This window comes from Squalius cephalus, assembly GCF_949319135.1.
Source record: "Squalius cephalus genome assembly, chromosome: 2".
In the NCBI taxonomy this organism is placed as follows: domain Eukaryota; kingdom Metazoa; phylum Chordata; class Actinopteri; order Cypriniformes; family Leuciscidae; genus Squalius; species Squalius cephalus.
The window spans coordinates 8,703,713-8,724,611 of record NC_137123.1 but is presented as its reverse complement, the minus strand read 5'-3'; the positions used below and the strand labels follow the sequence as shown (position 1 = coordinate 8,724,611).

At 39.8% G+C, this 20,899-nt stretch overlaps 1 protein-coding gene and 1 long non-coding RNA gene across 2 annotated transcripts; both read right to left on the bottom strand.

Annotated features, from left to right (window-relative positions):
* LOC307149596 lies at nucleotides 1-1,193 on the bottom strand. Its single transcript, XR_013819593.1, has 3 exons — nucleotides 1,083-1,193; nucleotides 207-266; nucleotides 1-77 (listed from the first exon to the last, which is right to left on the bottom strand). It is a non-coding gene; the product is annotated as an uncharacterized lncRNA (long non-coding RNA).
* A 13,733-nt stretch (nucleotides 1,194-14,926) lies between these two features.
* On the bottom strand, nucleotides 14,927-19,271 carry LOC307144611 (B-cell receptor CD22-like). Its single transcript, XM_079847129.1, has 6 exons — nucleotides 19,160-19,271; nucleotides 18,648-19,001; nucleotides 18,303-18,551; nucleotides 17,960-18,214; nucleotides 17,613-17,867; nucleotides 14,927-16,953 (listed from the first exon to the last, which is right to left on the bottom strand). Coding segments are annotated over exons 1-6 (1,170 nt in total). The 5' UTR covers nucleotides 19,215-19,271; the 3' UTR covers nucleotides 14,927-16,951.
* Between the last annotated feature and the right edge of the window lie 1,628 nt (nucleotides 19,272-20,899).

The window sequence follows — 20,899 nt, the reverse complement described above, 5'->3', positions numbered from 1 at the left end:
GGGCTCCTCCCACAAAGAGATGCATTAAGGCTGTAATATTTACTGTGTCCAAAACATTACATCCTCTTCTTGTTAGTCTGAATAAGAAAGAAAGAAAGTAAAAACTTTAATACTGAAATATTTAAATAAAAGCATCAACAACATGTGTCAAGAGGAAAGGCTAATAGATTGGGTTTTGTCTCTATCTAGTGGGTATTTTTACTTACTGGAAGATTTTCATACAGAGACGAGTCCAGTTCGGGTTTACAATCATCAAGTTGAGTAGCCTTTATGAATGAAGACAAAGTAAAAACAGGAGTGTGTTGTTTAAATTTCCATATTCTTAGTCAATATAGACATTTCCACAATTACATTAATCCGTGTATCATTCGTTCAGTCATTTTTTTATTTAATATTGAAAGTAGAAAAATGAGAAAAGCTTTTTCCTTTTTTCCAAAAGAACGAAAAACAAGAATTCAGCTTGATTTTTTGTTTTTTTGTTCTGAGGTAGAAAAATGAATAAACAGCTTGAATATTCGATTTCTACACGTGGGCGGGAATGAAACGCCCCTTTTCTCTGATTTGTCAGCCGAAGATCAAACTGATCATAGGCTCTTCCTCGGTACGGGTTGTGTCGAGCCATTCATTAGTCTGGTTGTTTGATGAGAAAAAAGATGAAATGTAGTTGCAATAAACAAGATAAGAATCCGCACATCAGCAGCAGCAGCAGCAGAGGAGGACTCTTATTCTGCAGTGCAGAACTGAGGAAGAACTGATGACGGATCAGTTTGATCTTCGGCTGACAAATCAGAGGAAAGGGGCGTTTCATTCCCGCCCACGTGTAGAAATCGAATATTCAAGCTGTTTATTAATTTTTCTACCTCAGAACGAAAAATCAAGCTGAATTCTTGTGTTTCGTTTTTTTGGAAAAAAATATAAAATGAAAAAGGAACTGTTTTCTCATTTTTCTACTTTCAATATAAAAAAAAAACAAAAAAAAAACGACTGAACGAATGATACACTGATTGACATTGAGTGTTTGAGTGTTTAATTCCTTTTGGCTAAAGGTGAAGAGAGTTTAGTCTTCTGTAGGAAACACTTACCGTTACATTCTCATACACAGCATCTCTCAATTCAACATCATAACCGTTGCGTCTGTCATGATGAGGTCTGGAATGATTCATCTTTGCCATTAAAGAAAAAACAGAATAAAGAAAAAATAAATAACGTCTATAAACAACTCACTAGAAAAAGTCACTGCTACATTCAGACTTTCAATCTTTTAGATACCAAATCATTTAGATACCATATCAACGTCTGATCATTATTCTCACCTGAGATCCCTGTGTGTCTTTTCTCTTTTTCATCCACCTGGTTCCCCTTTAAAGACAGTGATTTGACACAATTACATTTACATTTAGTCATTTAGCATACGCTTTTGTCCAAAGCAACTTACAAATTAGGACTAAATTAAGCGAGTCATCGTGAAGAGGCAAAAACAACGCAATAAGTGCTTAAAATACGAAGTTCAGGCATTGTTCAGAGTAGCATAAGCCCGATAAGGGAGGATTAAAGGAAAAGGAAATAATTATTTTATGGTTTTTTTTTCTGGGATCCTGCATTCCGGATGAGAATGAGAATTCTGAGAATGTTCTGGAGAGTGATTTTGTGGCTTTCTGTGATGGAACCACGAGCCGTCACTCATTGATCTGGTAGGGATGTAGACTCGTAGGAGTGAGTGAAAGTAGGAGGGAGCTGAGCCTGTGAATGATCTGTAAGCAAGCGTCAATGCCTTGAACTTGATGCGAGCAGCGAGTGGTAGCCAGTGCAGAGAGATGAAGAGAGGAGTGACGTGGGCCCTCTTGGGCTCATTGAAGACAAGACGAGCTGCAGCATTCTGAGTCATTTGTAGAGGTTTAGTTGCACATGATGGAAGTCCAGCCAGAAGAGCATTGCAGTAGTCAAGCCTAGAGATGACCAGGGCCTGGACGAGAAGTTGTGTTCATGCTCAGTTAGGAAAGGCCTGATCTTCCTGATGTTGTGCAGTGCAAACCTGCACGATCGAGCTGTCTTTGAAATGTGATCTGTGAAGGTCAGCTGGTCATCCAATATTACTCCAAGATTTCTGACCGACCTTGATGGGGTGATTGATGATGAATCTAGCTGGATAGTGAAGTCGTGCTGTAGAGACCGATTGGCAGGGAGGACGAGAAGCTCAGTCTTTGCCAGGTTGAGCTGCAGGTGATGTTCCTTCATCTATGCCGAGATGTCCGCCAGACAGCTTGAGATCCGTGGAGCTACTGTGGGATCATCTGGTTGAAATGAGAGGAAGAGCTGTGTGTCATCAGCATAGCAATGGCAAGAGAAACCATGTGCCTGAATGATGTGTCCCAGTGATGTGGTGTAGATGGAGAAGAGGAGAGGTCCAAGAACTGAACCCTGAGGAACCCCTGTGGTCAGTTGATGTGCATTGGATACCTCACTTCTCCATGCAACCCTGAAGGACCTACCTGTGAGATAGGATTCAAACCAGTGGAGGGAAGTTTCTGTGATGCCCAGTGATGAGAGGGTGGACATAAGGATCTGATGATTCACAGTGTCGAAGCAGTGTTAATTTCGTTAACGAAAACTATGACCTTTAACGACCTTTTTTTCCCTGACTAAGACAAGACGATGAGAGACGACACCCATGTCATTAAACGATAACTGTGACTATATCAACACATGCAATCTCATTGACGAAAAAAGACTGAAATGTGTTTTTTTTTTACTTGATCAAAACCTTTGATCAAAGGTTTATTTTTATAAACCTTTTTTTAATTTGTCAAATAAAGGAGGCGACAACACATTGACTGTTTTTAGGAGCGTTCATGATTACGGTTGCCAGATTTTAATAATTTAAACCCCCAGTCAGAGCTTTTCTGTTAAAAGAACACATTTTTTACCTGTTCTTTTCAATAGTATCAGGCAACCATGTGCGTGCGTTATCTATTACACTGCTGAATAAGCGCGCATGATCTGAAAACACAGACAAGTAAGCTGATATCCAGCAGTGTTTTTAATGTTGATCATATTATACGATGCAATGTTTTCTGAATATCCACACGATTTCAAATGTGACATTGATTTTATAAAACAGTTCAACAAACAGAAGGGTAACATTAAGTGATGTACTACATTTAAAACAATATTGTCAGTAGGCTTATTGCTCTATTTTGCAACAAAAGTCATAGCAGAACTGCAGCACACAGCGATGATTCGTGAATGAATCTGTGGCTTTGAACGAATCGTGAGATTCAATGACCGGTTCATAAATATAGCAACTTGCTTCATTACTGAATGAATGATTGACTCGATGACTCACTCATAAAGACAGTGACTCACCGCCACCTACTGGCAATTTTAATTTAATATTTAAAAGTATCACTTCGTTTTTACCATCATTGCATATTTATTGAACATTGTTTTATTTAAAGCATTATTTATTTTATAAAGGTAATTAGAAAAATTAATTCTATAGTTATGCGCAATATTATAATAATTAATAATATTAAAGTTATGAATATATGTGCGCAGGTTTGTAATTCCCTACAAACCAAGCCTTAAACTACTTGTCTGACCTTAACATTTTGATACAGAATTTTATCACTTCGAGGTAGATCTGTAGAGTGGTAAAGGGATACTCCTGTGTTGTCATCGGGTCCAGGCGAAGGTCCTTCATCAGATCTGGATACGGCCTGGATCCGGCCTGGAAAATTTGGAAGCAGCTTTTGCGATCCGTAGGGCTTCTGTGACCGACAGTAATGCAGTCTCAGGTGAATGCCCTTTCTTGAAGCTGGATTGGTTGACATCAGTGATGCGCGGGTCAATGTATAAACAACCCGCACCCGACCGACGTTTTCAACTAACCCGCCCGCAACTCGGACCGCAAAAAAAATAAAAAATATTGTACCCGATCCGCATTTTTTAAAAGTAGTAAATACTCATCATAGCATCATTGGGCCATAGACGTAGGAACTAGGCTAGTGTTATGTAATAAAAGCTTGATTTATTCATTTATTTCGTTTAATTTTCTTAACAATTAAGATGCTGCATGTGTTTATCCAGTCTAATCGAAGTGTGCGTCTCTCCCCCGACTTTCCCAACAAAAATCCCGGCCCCTCTCAGAAAATACATAAAACTGACATTACTGAGCTATATGCGTTTAAAAGTAGCCTATTAAAATGGTACAATGGCATTGCTCAGTTCAACGTGTTGGGAAATCGGGCATTTTGTCCCACGTCAGCATTTATTCAAAAGTTAATAACGCTCAACATTCAAAAGGTAAATAAGGATTTCCCACTTGTAGGCTATTAGTAGGCTTAGGCTATTTCACCACATGGATGCATTATTACTTACTTTCATTATTTCAGCAAATGTCTCCCACACTTTGCTCTTTCTATTTGTGTATTTGCGGAGCTTCCACTCCCCAGTCTTCACCTTTTCTCTTGCCGCCTCCATCTCTACCTGCAGACTGAGCTCGTGCGTCATCTTCGCGCCAGTTATTCAGCCAATAAAGTGTAGGCCTATGTAGGCTATTTCATAGAAAATTAATTGTCTAGTACTATATAAATTACAAAGGTTTAATTATCATCTTTATTTCAAACGACCCGACCGACCGCGACCCGAATATCATTAAAAATATTTTTGGATGACTCGTAACCGCGGGTGAACGCAGGCACCCGCTCATTTCGGATCAACCCGCGCATCACTGAATGACATCCAGCTGGTTGTTCAGAGACAAGAAGGATGTTACTTGGTTGAAAACAGCTCGTTCAAGTGTTTTCGCAATGAATGGTAGGAGAGAGACAGGTCTGTAATTCTCTACATATGATGTATTTAGTGTTGGGTTTTTAAGCAGTGGAGTTACCCCAGTCTGCTTGAATGCAGTAGGGAAAGTGCCAGTATGGAGGGATGAGTTGATGATGTGTGTGAGTGCTGGTAGAAGTGTGGGAAAGATGGCTTGTAGAAGTTGTGAGGGGATAGGGTCTAAAGGGCAGGTGGTAGGATGACTGGACAGAATAGGTTTAGATACTTCTTCCTCGGTTAGCGGAGAGAAGGAGGAGAGAGGGTTATTGGCTGTGGGAGGGGTCAGTCTGGGTTCCTGTGTGTGTGGAGCTGAAAACTGACTGCTGATGGTTGTTGTTTTGTTGGTGAAGAAGTTAGCAAAATCATCAGCAGTTAAAGAGGAGGCGGGTGGAGGTGGACAGAGGAGAGAGTTGAATGTCTTGAAGAGTGATCGTGTGTTGGAGGAGCTGTTGATCTTGTTGTGGAAGTATGAAGATTTTGCAGCATGAACATCAACAGAAAAGGAAGAGAGGAGAGATTGATACATACTCAGGTCAGATGTGTCTTTTGATTTGCACCATTTCCACTCCGCTGCCCTGAGTTCGGTCCGGTGTTCACGAAGAACCTCAGATAACCAGGGGTTAGAGGGAGTAGCGCGTGCAGGCCTGGAGGAGAGGGGGCAGATATTGTCTAGAGAAGAAGTTAAAATGGAGCATAAGGTAGGCCTATCCGTTGCAGTATTCACATCCACAGATGAGAATTGTGAGGGTGAGTGTAGAGAAGATGACACGGCAGAGGAAAGATGGGAGGGAGAAAGTGTGCGCAGGTTTCGTATGAAAGTGACTTGTAGGGGGGTTGGTGGTGCACGGGTAGGAAGTTGTTGATTGAAAGTAATGAGGAAATGATCTGAAACATGGAGAGGTCTCACCAAAATATTGTCTGTGATGCAGTTGCGTGTGTAAACCAGGTCCAGTTGGTTGCCTGATTTGTGAGTACCTGTGGTGATGAGTCGTTTGAGATCGAAAGAGGCTAGGAGAGAGTTGAAATCTGCTGTATACGGCTTTTCGAGATGAATGTTGAAGTCACCAAAGACTACAAGTGGTGTGCCGTCCTCAGGGAAAGAGGACAGCAGCACATCCAGCTCCTCTACAAAGCTTCCCAGCTGACCTGGGGGGCGATAAATGACTACAATATGGATCTTACTGGGAGTTGTAAGTGTAATGGCATGATATTCAAACGAGTTGTTATTGCATAGAGAAGAGAGCGCTGAGTATTTCCAATTGTTAGAAATGAGAAGCCCATTACCCCCACCACTCCCAGACTGGATAGGGGAGTGAGAGAAAGAGAAAGTGTAAGAGAGAGCAGCGGGGGTTGCTGAGTCTTCTGGACGAATCCAGGTCTCAGACAAGCCCCATATAGTAAGAGTAGAATGAGATGCAAAGGCTGGAATAAACAGCTTTGTTGACTGCTGACTGACAATTCCATAGACCCACAGAAAGAGAGAGAGGTTTGTGTGAGGATGAGAGAATGGGACGCAGATTAGCAGTTTTGCGCTGCCTCCTGCACGTGATCAAAGAGCCTTGTCGAGAGACCACAGGAATGTATTGAAAGCACATGTTGAGTAAGGGTAAATAAGAAAAAAGTGTGAAAGGAAAGGGAGAAGAAGATACTTAAGTGCCTTCCTGGTGTCCATGCTCGGTGGAGTCGCACAGGTAGAGTCGCATGGTCTTTACCCGAGTCGGTCTTCACACGAGGAGGCTGAACACGAGAGCTGAACGCTTCCGCGACAGCGCACAAAATATATAGATATAATGCTTTCACCGCTGAGTGAGGACAGCTGTCTCGGCCCAGCAATTAGCACAGCAAACGCAAATCGCCTTCTGATAATATAGTTCCCAGTATGTATACGGTTAGAGGATGGTTGTGTCTCATGTGACCTTGTTATTCGTAAACGCTGTGACTATACAAATCACAACATGTAAATAGGAAAATGTTGGCGTTATTTTGTCACTTACTGGGAGGAGTTTGCTAGATGGAGCCGTTTACCTCCAGTCTTTGTGCTAAGCTAGGCTAGCGGAAGGTGCGTCAGACAGAGTTAGGGCACGCACGGAAAAGAAAAGGGTATGCATGGACTTATCTAACGCTGGGGGATACGGTGAATAAGCTAATGTCCCAAAAAGTCGGCGTGCTCCTTTAAATCCTAAATATTGTCAAATAGGCGCTTTTACATTTCGCTTTGAAACCAAATCTTCCGCCATCGTTTTGTCAGTCAGCTCCTCACTCTCGTGATAAATGACTCCTGCTGCTGATCTGTGCTGAGATTCTCGTTCGGCTCACGCTGCATAGAGAAGACACGTTCAGTTTTTAATTCTAGTGTCTGTTCTCTAACTGAACTAAATTATTTTTACTATAAAACATCAAAACGACGTGGGGTGGGGGGGGGGGGGGGGGGGGGGGGTGGCGGTGGCGGTGCTGCAATGGGCAAGTGATGTAACTGTTGTGGCTAAACAACGGTAACACCGACAATCACAGCAAGCCTAGTAGAGACCAATTAGACATTGTTTTACAGCAGGAGCACGCTAAGATTGGTTTGTCGCTCAGATTAACAGGTCTTTATTTAATATGCATCATAGAATAGTAGCACACAGTGAAACACATAAGAAACATCTTATGTTCAGTAAAATCACTTGTTTGAAGAGTTTTTTGATCCCTGGTTAAATATGTTTTGAAATAAACGCCTAGCCTACCTAACCCATTTAATGGCTTGAATACATTAATACATTTAGAAATCGTAACTACTGCAGACTCGCTTCATTTTTACCTCTAATGACGACCTTGCTTATTCAACCATCGATACGTTTTTTTTACAGATTAAATAACGAAATAATCGACAAAGTTAAGCGATTGTTGATTAATTGTTAGCATGAATTCACAACCTTCTGACTCATTCACACACATAAGACCACAGCCACACGTCTTACCAAATCAGCATCATGATGATCACTGCAGCTCCACAAATAACTCCTATGGATATGTATTTCACCAGACTTCCTAATAGCACAAATGTATTAAACATAAAAAAAATAAAAATAATTTGCTTCACTTTAGAAAGAGTAATGGAAGCTCTACCTTTAACAGTGACAGTTACAGCGTCTGATCTCTGAGATCCATGTTGATTGTGAGCCTGACAGTAGAAGCGTCCACTCTGTAGTGCACTGAAACTCTGTCCAGATCCAACAGCTGAGGTTTCATTCTCCTTAAACCAGCTGAAGTTCAGAGCAGGAGGGTTTGAGTCACTGATGCAGTTCAGAGTCACTGAATCTCCCCCCACTATTACACCAGATCCACTTATCAACACTGAGACGTTCCTGGGAGGATCTAATAACAATCACCAAATTATTTAAGACCTCTTCCACATTTTTAAAATGACTAATATGAACCAAATTAATCAAAACAGAATTAGCATCTTATGTTTTATAATAAACTCACACATGACGTTTAAAGTCACAGCATCAGAGTATTTCTCTCCATGTTCATTGATGGACTTGCACTTGTATGTTTTACTGTCATCAGAGCTGATCTTTGAGATGTTGTAGATTCTTCCAGATCCTACAATCGTTCCTCCTTTAATCCAGCTGATTTCTGCCGGAGGGTTTGAGTCACTGATGCAGTTCAGAGTCACTGAATCTCCCTCCACTATTACACCAGATGGACTGATGGACACTGAGGCATTCTTTGGAGGATCTAAAAAGGACAAAAAATAAACCTTGAATAAATTCATTCAAACACAATCTTCACATTTTAAAAAGAACAAATGAATCTGTACTCACACATGACATTGAGCTGAACAGCAGGAGAGATGTGAGTGTGTCCGTCTACAGCACAGCTATATCTGCCTGAATCCTCTCTTCTGACTGACTGCAGCAGGAGTTCATTGTTTCTGTCTCTTCTCTCAGTTAATGGCTGTGAGTTTCTGTACCAGATGAATGTTGCTCTGTCAGTCAGAGCGCAGCTGCTTTTACATCTCAGATTGACTGAATCTCCCTCTGTCACTCTCTCAGGAGACTCCACCTGAAGATCTGAACACAACACACACATTATATCTAGTGCTGCTGTCATACACTGATAATTATTCAACATAATGCACAGAAGAAGAGATAAACCTCATCAAAGTCACCTGTGACAGTAAGAGTCACTCCTGGAGCACCAATCCATTTCACATTAGATTTATCAGTTGTGAATCTGAAATAGTACATGTGTGAATCCTTCAGTGTCACATGACTCATTCTGATGGTGCAGTTCTGCTGTTTATCTCCCAGATACTGAAGCCTCTGACTGTATTCATGGTCCTCAGACAGATCTGGAAACTCATCATTATCTTTTTCCAGTGTTTTGGTCCAGAACACTTTCTTGATCTGACGTCCAGTAGGGTATGTATAAGTGCAGCTCATTATCACTGTTGAGTCATTTACTGCACAGATGTGTGAAGGACTGTAAATCACACCCTCTTTCTGACTACAAACCCCTAAAAAAAGTGAATCCTGAACAAATTAGCTGCAGCTTGTGCATAAAAACTGCAGAATGCAAAAATTCCTGAGCAAGGGTTGCAGAGACTCACCGTGAATCATGAGCAGAAAGATCAGAGGAAGAGGAGGAGCCATTCTGACTGACGTCACCATAGCAACATCTGCAACAAATTTACAGTGGCTTATTTTCAGCTTTAATGTCAGCTTGAAACATAACAACAAATACTACTTTATTTATCAAAGAACATGACAGCAACAGTCATTTTTGCACTGCATGAGTTTGTAACTGTCCAACGTCTTTCACTTCCCTGTTTTGATTGACAGCCCATCATAGACAGTAGGACCCTGCCAGAACGATGGCCTTTAATTTCCTACTGAGAAACTGCTATAAAGCACCTTAGTTGACTTTTGTATCAGTGCATTGCTAATGTTTACAAAACATACTCTGGAGCTTGTTGTCACTCTGGTGAATATGCAGGATTATTTTTAAAACCCACTTTAATATATAAGTCTTTGGGTATAAGTCTTTAAAATCTATCTTCATTATATAGTTATCTGTTGTGTAAAATATTAAAAAGGAATTTTTATCAATTTGTTTTTCTCCAACAAAACACTGCTAGAGAAAACAAATTTGTGCTATTGGACTTTTGATTTTAAACCATATAGTTACTGAGACACAGCCCTGTGACATCTAGCCCCAACCAATCTCCCATAAATCCCCAACACTTAAGATATTTAACCAAACAGTTATAAAATCATGCTCTTACCCGTTTCACCAACACCAGTGACCAGTGACAGCACTACAAATGATCAGGATGAAACCAGTATTGTTGTTTTCACACACTGAATGACATGTGATTAACACCTTATACTTTAATATGAGCTTATGACACTTCAACTAGTGCAGCTCGAGCAGAGGAAGTATCATTGATCTCGACGCAATACAGACACAGTCAGGCAGTAAGAAGTAAGTAATCCGGACAAGAGCAGGAATAGTAGACTAGAGAAGTGCTGATGAGAGCAAGACGGCAAGACATGAACCCCAGAACGATCTGACAATGAACACAGCAAACACAAGGCTACATATAGGGAACATTGACCAACTATCCTGGTATGGAAACTGCTGGATCCGGGATTGTAAAACACTAGAAGGAATTGCAGTGGCAGTGACGTCAAAAAACACATTTCATCTGCCAAATGTGCATTTGACAAACCTCCAATTTACTGATTTATTAATAGCAATCTGGAAGTTAAATAAAGAACTTAAAACATGCAGATAAAGCAGAATTGATTAATCTGAATGTGTTTATCATGAAAACTACTAAGCTTTTTATTCAGTCAGTGGCCTTGTTCTTCTTGAATGATAATGTCTCTAAACATGGTTAAACATACAATTTCCTCTTTTGTAGGTGAGAAAACCAAATGCATGAACTTTTGACATCAGCATCACAGTGTTGATCACGTGACTTTCATTAAGCGATGGAGAGACGCTGAGGGACGTCACACCGAAGAGGAAGAGGAAATCAGTCCTGTCAGAGTAACGCTTGAGGCCTTTTCACATACCAAATATTTCAGCTCTAGTAATGGAAGTCCTGCCTTCTAAATAAAAGATCCAAATTGGGAATTGTCCGGACAAACCTGAAATAAACACTTTTTTTTGAGCATCAGAAACAACATTTATGAATCTTTATGGATCATGTAAAATGTTAATGTTGATTTGAAATATGTTATTAAAATGTAACTTTTGCCAACAGTTTTTCAGGATATTTTGCCCTTCAAGCATATAGGAGTTGGTCTTGCATGAGCGACAAAGGGCTCCTGCCTGAAAGGGTTGCAAATAAACTAACTTTCCTTAAAAGGGACTTTGATTATGTTGTATCACCAAAAGGTGAAGGTCCAGTAACTAATGTTGGCACTTAAAGATAATTTAAGACTAACTTCACCTTCATATTGTGATGCATTTTGTTGTAATGATTCCTGTCTTGTGTTTCCCTTGTCTTGTGTGGACTTTAGTTATTTCCTGTTCTGTGTCATGTTTTGTAGTCCTTTGTAGTTTTTCTAGTTTATTATGCCGCGTTCCAGGCAACCTGTAACCCGTGTTTTTGCACTGGAACGGCAGTTAAACCCGTGACTTCCCACCCGTGAACTCGTACTAGATCGATGTACTCCCAGTTACGAGTTGGAAAAACACGGGTTACAGGTTGCCTGGAACGCGGCATTAGTATCCCCAGGTGTTTCTGATTAACCACGCCCCCTTGTTACTTAGTTAAGCTTATTTGTCTCTGTGTATTTATAGCCCTTGTGTTTCACTTGTTACGTTGTCAGTTGTTGTACATGTATGGGTGCTTCTAGTTCGGTTCTTCTCGTGGTTTTGTTTCTTTGTCCTTCGTGTTCTTTATTATTGGTACTATGTGTTTCTTCATTAAAACCCTGCAAATAGATCCTCGCTTCCGCCTGCTTTCTCCGGCACACTACAGAACAACTGACCCAACATTATGGATCTAGCAGGTAGTAACCGGTACCCACTGAGCAGACTTAGTTCAATTTATCAACATGATCACAACATTGATGTGACATTTGTAAAAAAATGATTATAGGCCTACATTTTATCATATGTATTCATTAGTTTGAATATAGCCAACACTGGAACAGCTAACATCTTAGTTGATGACTTTATTTTTGACAAAAATAGTATGTTATATATATATATATATATATATATACATATATATATATATATATATATATATATATATATATATATATACATATATATATATATATATATATATATGTATATATATATATATATATGTATATATATATATATATATATGTATATATATATATATATATATATATATATATATATATATAACATATGAGTAGAAATTGCTAAACAAAAGCTTATTTGATGTGGCAGTAAAAACTGTTCTACAGTAAAAACTACAGTAAAAACTGTACCCAAATCTAGTCAACAAAATGTTGTCTTTCATATTTCGCCTGACTGTAACGTTGTTTTTATGAAATATTAGGGCATATAAATGTTAATTTGCAGTTTAATACGTTGCTTATACAAATAGCCTACATTTTATTTCAACATATTTCAGTCGATTTTTACTCATTTCAGTATAGCAATACATTTTGCTAAAACATCATCATTCATTCACACAGAAACGCGATTCAAATTTAAACTGACTTTTTGCGAGCTGTGGTTAACAGCGCGCATCTCTGCCGTTCGTTCATTCATTCATTCACAAACAGAAACGCGATTCACTTGAGAAGGAAAAAAAAAACTTACTACAGTATTCCTCAGCTCAGTCGGATCCTTGCTCCTCGAAATACCCGCACTTCTGAGGTACATTTTCCATTATTATTATTCCTCACAGCGCTGCGAGACGGTGTAAACAAGTAGGCTACAATTATCTGATTAAACTTGTGTTTTCTCGAGCTGATATGGGGGCGTTCACAGGTTTGCGTGGATTGCCTCAGTCATTTGCGTTTGAATAGCGTGCGCTCTCCGTGGGCGGAGTCACATTACAAATAATTAGATGAGATGAGAACGACTGACATCTCGCTCTTTTCTTACAGATTACATGAACTGAGAATATTTGTTTTTTATATAAATTACTTCATTTAAAAGAAGAGAATTCAAGCTTCATGCCTGTGTGTCTGTATGCCTGTTTGACTGAGTATTCGCTGAGTTATTGTTCATTTTCGGACGCGTTTCAGAATGGACTACACTGACAGAGAGAAGGCAGAACTCGCTTCGTGTTTATTTTTCTTTATTTGGCAAAAAGCACAACACTTTGTTTTTATTGTGAGTATACACAAAAATAATACACATTTAACAGAATCGATTGATGTATCAAACTTGTTTGTAATATCAAAGTCAACAGAGCAAAATTAATCTCTTTTGAACTGAAAAAAAAAAGAAGCGAGCTTATCGCGCCGGCGCGATTGTCAACCTCAGGGGTTTAAGGACTGTTTCTGGAGTGGACTGGAACTGGACATTAGCCTGAATCTACTGGAGGAAGACCCCAACTGGACCCTGGCACAGTATCTTGATTTTGTCCTGCTGTTTTGTGGATCCTCCTTCACTGTAGGAGAGGTGGAGAAGGAGGTTATCACTTCAGCCGATTCAGAGACCGTTCGCATCACTTCTGCCGATCCAGAGACGGTTCACGTGACTTCTGCCAATCCAGAGACGGTTCACGTCACTTCTGCCGATCCAGAGACTGTTCACAACACTTCTCCCGATCCAGAGACAGTTCACGTCACTTCTGCCAATCCAAAGACGGTTCACGTCACTTCTGCCGATCCAGAGACGTTCACGTCACTTCTGCCGATCCAGAGACGGTTCACAACACTTCTGCCGATCCAGAGACGGTTCACAACACTTCTGCCGATCCAGAGACTGTTCACGTCACTTCTGCCGATCCAGAGACTGTTCACGCCAGTCCAGCCGAGCCTGCACGTCACGCCAGTCCAGCCGAGCCTGCACGTGTCATGCCTGCTGAGAATGAGAGCGTCATGCCCCCCGAGCCAGAGCTTCCTTCACCGCTGGTCCCGTCCAGCCCAGAGTTTCCATCGTCGCTGATCCCGTCCAGCCCAAGGCCCTCTTCGCCGCTGGTCCTGCCCAGCCCAAGGCCCTCTCCACCACTGGACTCCTCTAATCCTGAACCCTGGACTGTTAGCTTCCCCAAGAAATTTTTTTTTGGGGGGGGCAGTATACCCGGTTGGACCATGGAGACAGTCTCGACATGGTCCCATATTCAGCCTGCACCGCCCTGGCCGCCCGAAGGGTCTTCTCCACCCTGGCCGCCCGAAGGGTCGTCTCCGCCATGGCCACCCGAAGGGTCGTCTCCTCCCTGACCGCCCGAATGGTCGCCTGCACAGCCTGCTCCGCCCTGGTCGCCTGCACAGCCTGCTCCGCCCTGGCCTCTCTTCCTGTCGGAGTCTCCAGGCCCTCTTCCATTCCACAGGCCTGGCCCTCCATCCCGCCCCCGGATCCGCCTCCGACCCACCATCCTCCTGGACTATTGTTTTCTGAGGAGCGTCTGGAATCCACTCAAGTGGGGGGCTATGTAATGATTCCTGTCTTGTATTTCCCTTGTCTTGTGTGGACTTTAGTTATTTCCTGCTCTGTGTCATGTTTTTTAGTTTTTCTAGTTTATTAGTATCCCCAGGTGTTTCTGATTAACCACGCCCCCTTGTTATCTTGTTTAGCTTGTTAGTCCCTGTGCCTTGTTTCAGTGTTTGTGGGTTCATGATGTTGTTAGATGTTGGTTGTGCCATTCCCTATGTCTGAGTTTTTGAGTCTGTCTAGTCTTTAGTTTATTGAATAAAAGTACTTCTGCTGCATTTGGATCCTGCTTCCTTCTATGTTCCAGCCTGCCACATTACATTTGTGAAGTGGATTATGAAGTAAAAAAAAAAAAAAATAGTGGGACTTGTTGATTGGATTGTGAAAAGTCAGCATTGCAAGGATCCATGGGTACTAGTATTGACACTAGTAATTTATTGAATAAAGATGAATTCCAAATATTAACCCTCTGGGGTCTGGGGTGTTTTTGGGGTCCTTGAGATGTTCTGACATGCCCTGACATTTGTGCTTTTTTCAGTTGCTTATAAACATATTAATGGCAAAAAAAAATTACACACTATTTAGCACAAACAGGGCTACCATAATATGTGAGCAACAAGAATGTACATGTCTGCATTTTTGAGAGAATAATGTTTATGCGTGGTTATTGAAAAAACTAAAAACTAAAGTTTCTGAAATAAGGCCACAAAACACATACTAAATATGTGGCAATAAGACTTTTGACTAATGGATTTCATCGCCTAGTGTTTTTTCTTCAAAATGATATGAAAATCATCCTGCCTAATCATCCACAAAAAAACGATACATTGATTTTAGTTTTGTGAAACACTTTTAGTTTGGAAAGCCAATATGCGGATGGGGCGTAAACGCTCCAACAGCATCATGCATATGTAGTAGTTCACACCTGGTGAGACTACGTCCCTGCATACTTAATGAGCCATTCATTCAGGTGACGTGTCACCTATAGCTAACTTAAATATACAAGCTTCATAAAAATGATCATTCTAGGAGAAAATTTCAGATGGCATTTAGAGGCTTTTGCATCTGAACTCTTCATATATACACACACACATATATATATGCATGCACATACATACTTTATAATCTTTTCAAAACTAGTCAACGTCTTTCAAAACTAAAGTATACATTTTATCATACGTATTTCAAAGTAAAGGATTCATTAGTTAGTTGATGACTTTATTTTTGACAAAACACATACAGTATATATTCCTCATCTCAGTATAGCAATAGAGTTTGCTAAAAGCTGTTCATTCAATACAGCAGTATTTGAAAATCGATCATATTTTGTAAAATTACATTTATATTTGCATTTATGTCAAAACCTAGACACTTTTAAACATCAAAAGGACATTTATTAATATGTATTCGTGTCAAAATGACAAATAAACAGATTTTCCTATTCAATTTTGCATGGAAACGCTTCCAAGACGCTTGCGTGTCGCGTGAAAAATAGGCGTCGGTTCTATTTCTAGAATGCACGCGTTTTCCACGCGGCTCGTGCCGCGCCTGAGACGCGCGTCTCACACAGGCAGTATGCAAACTCTAAACTGTTAACATGGATGGGAGCCGAAATAAAAACGGACACGCCACGCAGCTGAGACGCTTACGCCACGCATCCAGTGTTTCACCGGCCTTATCCAGCGGATGTGGGCGTTTCACAGGTTTGTATGGATCGCCTCACATTTGCGTTTGAATAGCGCGGTCTCCGTAGGCGGAGTCACATTAAAACTTAATTAGCTGAGATGAGAACGACTGACATCTCTCTCTTTACATACATATTATATAAACTGTGAATATTTGTTTTTTATAAAAATTACTTCATTTGAAAGAAGATAATTCAAGCTTCATGCCTGTGTGACTGTATGCCTGTTTGACTGAGTATTCGCTGAGTTACAGTTCATTTTCGGACGCGTTTCAGAATTGACTTCACTGACGGAGAGTAGGCAGAACTCGCATCATGTTTATTTTTCTTTATTTGGCGAAAAGCACAACACTTTGTTTTTATTATGAGCATACACAAAAAAAATACACACTAAACAGGATCGATTGATGTATAACACAAGCATATAAGATAAAAATTAATATTTTTTTTTTATTTTTTTTTTTGCACTCATACGAAAAAAAACGAGCCTATCGCGCCGGCGCGATAGCCGACCTCAGGGGGTTAAGGATTTAAAGTGAATTTAATATTTAAACAGTTGTATTTCTACACAGAGATTAAAAATGTTTGTGACACAAATAATTACAAAAACGAATAAACAATTAGCTTTACCTATAAGCAAGTATAATCAAATAAGTCACAACACATAAATAATAAATCAACAACATTTTTCCATGATGACATTATTTGTCGGCCACAAGCCTTGATTTCCACTTGAATCCATTGTCATATTTTCCTGATTCTTTTCTAAACACTCCTGTCAGGCTCCACCCACACAGTTGCATGAACACTGTAATATTTTGGTGTGTGCCATCATCCACCACAGCATATTCCTGTAAGAAATTTGACAAAAATGAGATCCATTTATCAAGTTTTGAAATGTTTTAACTGCACACTCGAGATAAGACCAACAGAGTAGGACATTTATCGTATTTTTCTGAAAGTAAGACGACCCTGATTATAAGACCCCCCTTTTTCAAGATGTACTTTTTGGAAAAAAGCTTTTTGAGGGGCAAATCTTGTCTTTTATAAATAAAGTAATTTACTTTGAAAATAAATTTCATATAGCATATTTTTCATATTCTAAATGTCATAAAACACAGGTGTTTGATCTGCATTACCTATCTGATCCAGGCGATATGATTTTATTTATAGTGCTGAAAAGACACCAGCTTCTCCCTGAAGTCAGAGGGCTTACACAGGGCATGTAAGTGTGTCATTATGTACAGTAGCCAAAATAAGAAATGAGGGGCCTCGCTCGTGGGTATGGTTCAGCTCTTTGGCTGATTGATTTATGGTTGATGATGATAAATCATATTAGAATGATGATTGCTGATTTAACCGCGGATGTTAGCCGATTGTGAAGCTCTTCTGAATCTGAAGTGAGTGTTTAAACTGTGAAACTGCTGAGTTTATCTATGTTTATTTTTTTGAAAGATGTACTGAATGTGTTTGGAAATTTTAAACAATGTGCAGATGATCATTAACTCACACATGATGTTTAAAGTCACATTATCAGAGTATTTCTCTCCATATTCATTGATGGACTTGCACTTGTATTCTCCACTGTCATCAGAGCTGATCTTTGAGATGCTGAAGATTCTTCCTGATCCTACAATCGTTCCTCCTTTAATCCAGCTGATTTCTGCATGAGGGTTTGAGTCACTGATGCAGTTCAGAGTCACTGAATCTCCCTCCACTATTACACCAGATGGACTGATGGACACTGAGACGTTTTTTGGAGGATCTAACACAGGACAAAAATTAAAATTCACAACAAATATTAGAAAATTATGAATTTGAAGTTTTTGAACAATATGCAGGTGATCATTAACTCACACATGACGTTTAAAGTCACATTATCAGAGTATTTCTCTCCATATTCATTGATGGACTTGCACTTGTATTCTCCACTGCCATCAGAGCTGATCTTTGAGATGTTGTAGATTCTTCCAGATCCTACAATCGTTCCTCCTTTAATCCAGCTGATTTCTGCAGGAGGGTTTGAGTCACTGATGCAGTTCAGAGTCACTGAATCTCCCTCCACTATTACACCAGATGGACTGATGGACACTGAGACGCTCTTTGGAGGATCTAACACAGGACAAAAATTAAATCTTTAAATCATCTCATTCAAACACAATCTCTGTTTTTTAAAAAGAACAAATTAATCTGCACTCACACATGACATTGAGCTGAACAGCAGGAGAGATGTGAGTGTGTCCGTCTACAGCACAGCTATATCTGCCTGAATCCTCTCTTCTGACTGACTGCAGCAGGAGTTCATTGTTTCTGTCTCTTCTCTCAGTTAATGGCTGTGAGTTTCTGGACCAGATGAATGTTGCTCTGTCAGTCAGAGCGCAGCTGCTTTTACATCTCAGAGTGACTGAATCTCCCTCTGTCACTCTCTTAGGAGACTCCACCTGAAGATCTGAACACAACACACATTATATCTAGTGCTGCTGTCATACACTGATTATTATTCAACATAATGCACAGAAGAAGAGATAAACCTCATCAAAGTCACCTGTGACATTAAGAGTCACTCCTGGAGCGCCAGTCCATTTTCCACCAGGGTCATCAGTGATGAATCTGAAATAGTACATGTGTGAATCCTTCAGTGTCACATGACTCAGTCTGACGGTGCAGTTCTGCTGTTTATCTCCCAGATACTGAAGCCTTTGACTGTATTCAGGGTCATTAGACAGATCTAGAAGCTCAACACCCTCTTTTATTGGGCCTTTTGTCCAGAACACTTTCTTGATCTTATATCCAGTAGGGTATGTATAAGTGCATCTCATTATCACTGTTGAGTCCTTTAGTGCACAGATGTGTGAAGGACTGTAACTCACACTCCAACCCCAATAATAACCAGAAACCCCTGAAACACAGAATTCATCCTGAACAATTTAGCATCACGATCACCAGCCACTTCCCAACCTTTTTCACTGAAAAAATCTGAAATGATTTTTTTTTATTCAAATTAACTGCATCTGTAGTGCTTGAGGATGTTGAAAAGCAGAAATGGGTCTGACTTACCCGAAATCATGAGCAGCAAGATCAGAGGAAGAGGAGGAGCCATTCTGACTGACATGAGCAGGAATCACAATCACAAAGCCACTTTTAGCTTATGTAAAGGCGAATCTTTTCAAATTCAGCAAGAACAAGTTCAGGTTATTGTGAGAAAGTTTTCATGACAGAACAATTAAAACAGTCTTTAAAAACAAGCTTTTTATGTGAAATATAGGCCTGGTTTTACAGACAGGGCTTGATGATGCCAGGCCTTAGTTCCATTAGGACATTTGAGTAGCTTTTATAAACATTACTGGTGTGCATCTTGAGACAAAACAATGGCACTGACATATTTATCAGTGCAAGTTGCTTTCAGTTATAACGGCTCAAACATGCATTTTAGTCTGGGACCTTGTCTGTGAAACCAGGGGATAACGTTTTTTCATATTCCCGGGTAAAACATGATGTGGAATTTTTTTTAGAAATCCACCCATGAGGTACAGGTCTAAACTGAGTAAAACAATTTTATTTTTTATTTTTATGAAGATGTCATTTAATCAGTATAGTCAACAAATAAAAATACTGATAAATACTGACAGAGTTTCCATCTCAGATATCAGTAAAAATCTAAGAAACCTCCAACCTGATATTTTATTGATGCACCATCTTAACCTTTGCATTTTTTTTAAACATACAGTATGAGCACATGCAGATAACAAGGATAATTCCTATTTTACTTTTAAAATGTAACGTTACATACTACAAACAGAGAAATTCTCTTACCGTTTTTCAGCGATGAAACGATGCAGTAAATCAGTGGTTTACAACCATAAGATGAGCCTTGAAGACGAACTCTTTATCTTCCTCTTTACATTTTACCCCTACTTGCTGCTTCAAAACTAGCTTTGATTAAAACTACTCAAATAATACTTTCTGTAACATAAGAAAATACCTCATCATAAAATGGACAGGGCAAATGAAGCAGCATCCTTCAGAGCACGAGAATTAGCCAAACGGAGAAAGAAAGAGGAAGTGAAAAGAGTCGAGAACATGCAAAGTTACACACATTTTCAAAGCATTTCTTTAAGATGTGTGTGATTTTCACAAGCAGTGGAACTTTTTATTTCTTCACAGACAGGATTGTTCACAGATACAGAGTTCCTGCCGAGTGAACAAATGCTTGGAATTAATTTATTGACTTTGATGGGACTTTATAAGATCATCTTTTCTAAAACCCTTGACTCTCACTTCCTCTTTTTTGAGTTGACAAGAGGCCTGCAAACTGCATTAAACCTTTATGCAAATCCTGACCTGACAGAAGCTGTATCCTGTACAACACAGACACTCACTTTTCCTTGTTCCACAACGCTAAAACCACAACTTTACCACTTTATAATTCATGAAAACCAATGAATGTTTTGAATGTTATTTGAATTTGAATGTTATCAGTATTTGAATGTTATTTTCTTGTTGTAAGTGGCTTTGGATAAAAGTGTCTGCAAAATGAATAAATGGAAATGGAAACAGTAGGCCTAGACAAAAGGAAACATAACATATTAGGCTACAGGGGGTCAGGAGATAAAAGCTATTTTTGTGAAACTATAAGAATTGAAATTATGATATGATTAGCAGAGGCAACATAACTTTTATTATAGATTCAAAATCTATATTGTCTGTGTGCAGAGCAGAGTGAACTGTGACTGCTGCGCTCTCTGGTTGTTAATAGCCGCGTTTCCACTGTCGGGCCAGTGCGAGCAAGGGCTTTAA

Excerpts from the sequence above, each read along its gene's own strand:
- LOC307144611 (XM_079847129.1), bottom strand. The coding sequence starts at position 19,214 with ATGTCAGTCAGAATGGCTCCTCCTCTTCCTCTGATCTTGCTGCTCATG. Across the intron at positions 18,552-18,647 it reads AGTGACTCTTAATGTCACAG|ATCTTCAGGTGGAGTCTCCT; the intron begins GTGACTTTGATG and ends TGTTGTGTTCAG. Across the intron at positions 18,215-18,302 it reads TGTTCAGCTCAATGTCATGT|ATCCTCCAAAGAGCGTCTCA; the intron begins GTGAGTGCAGAT and ends GTCCTGTGTTAG.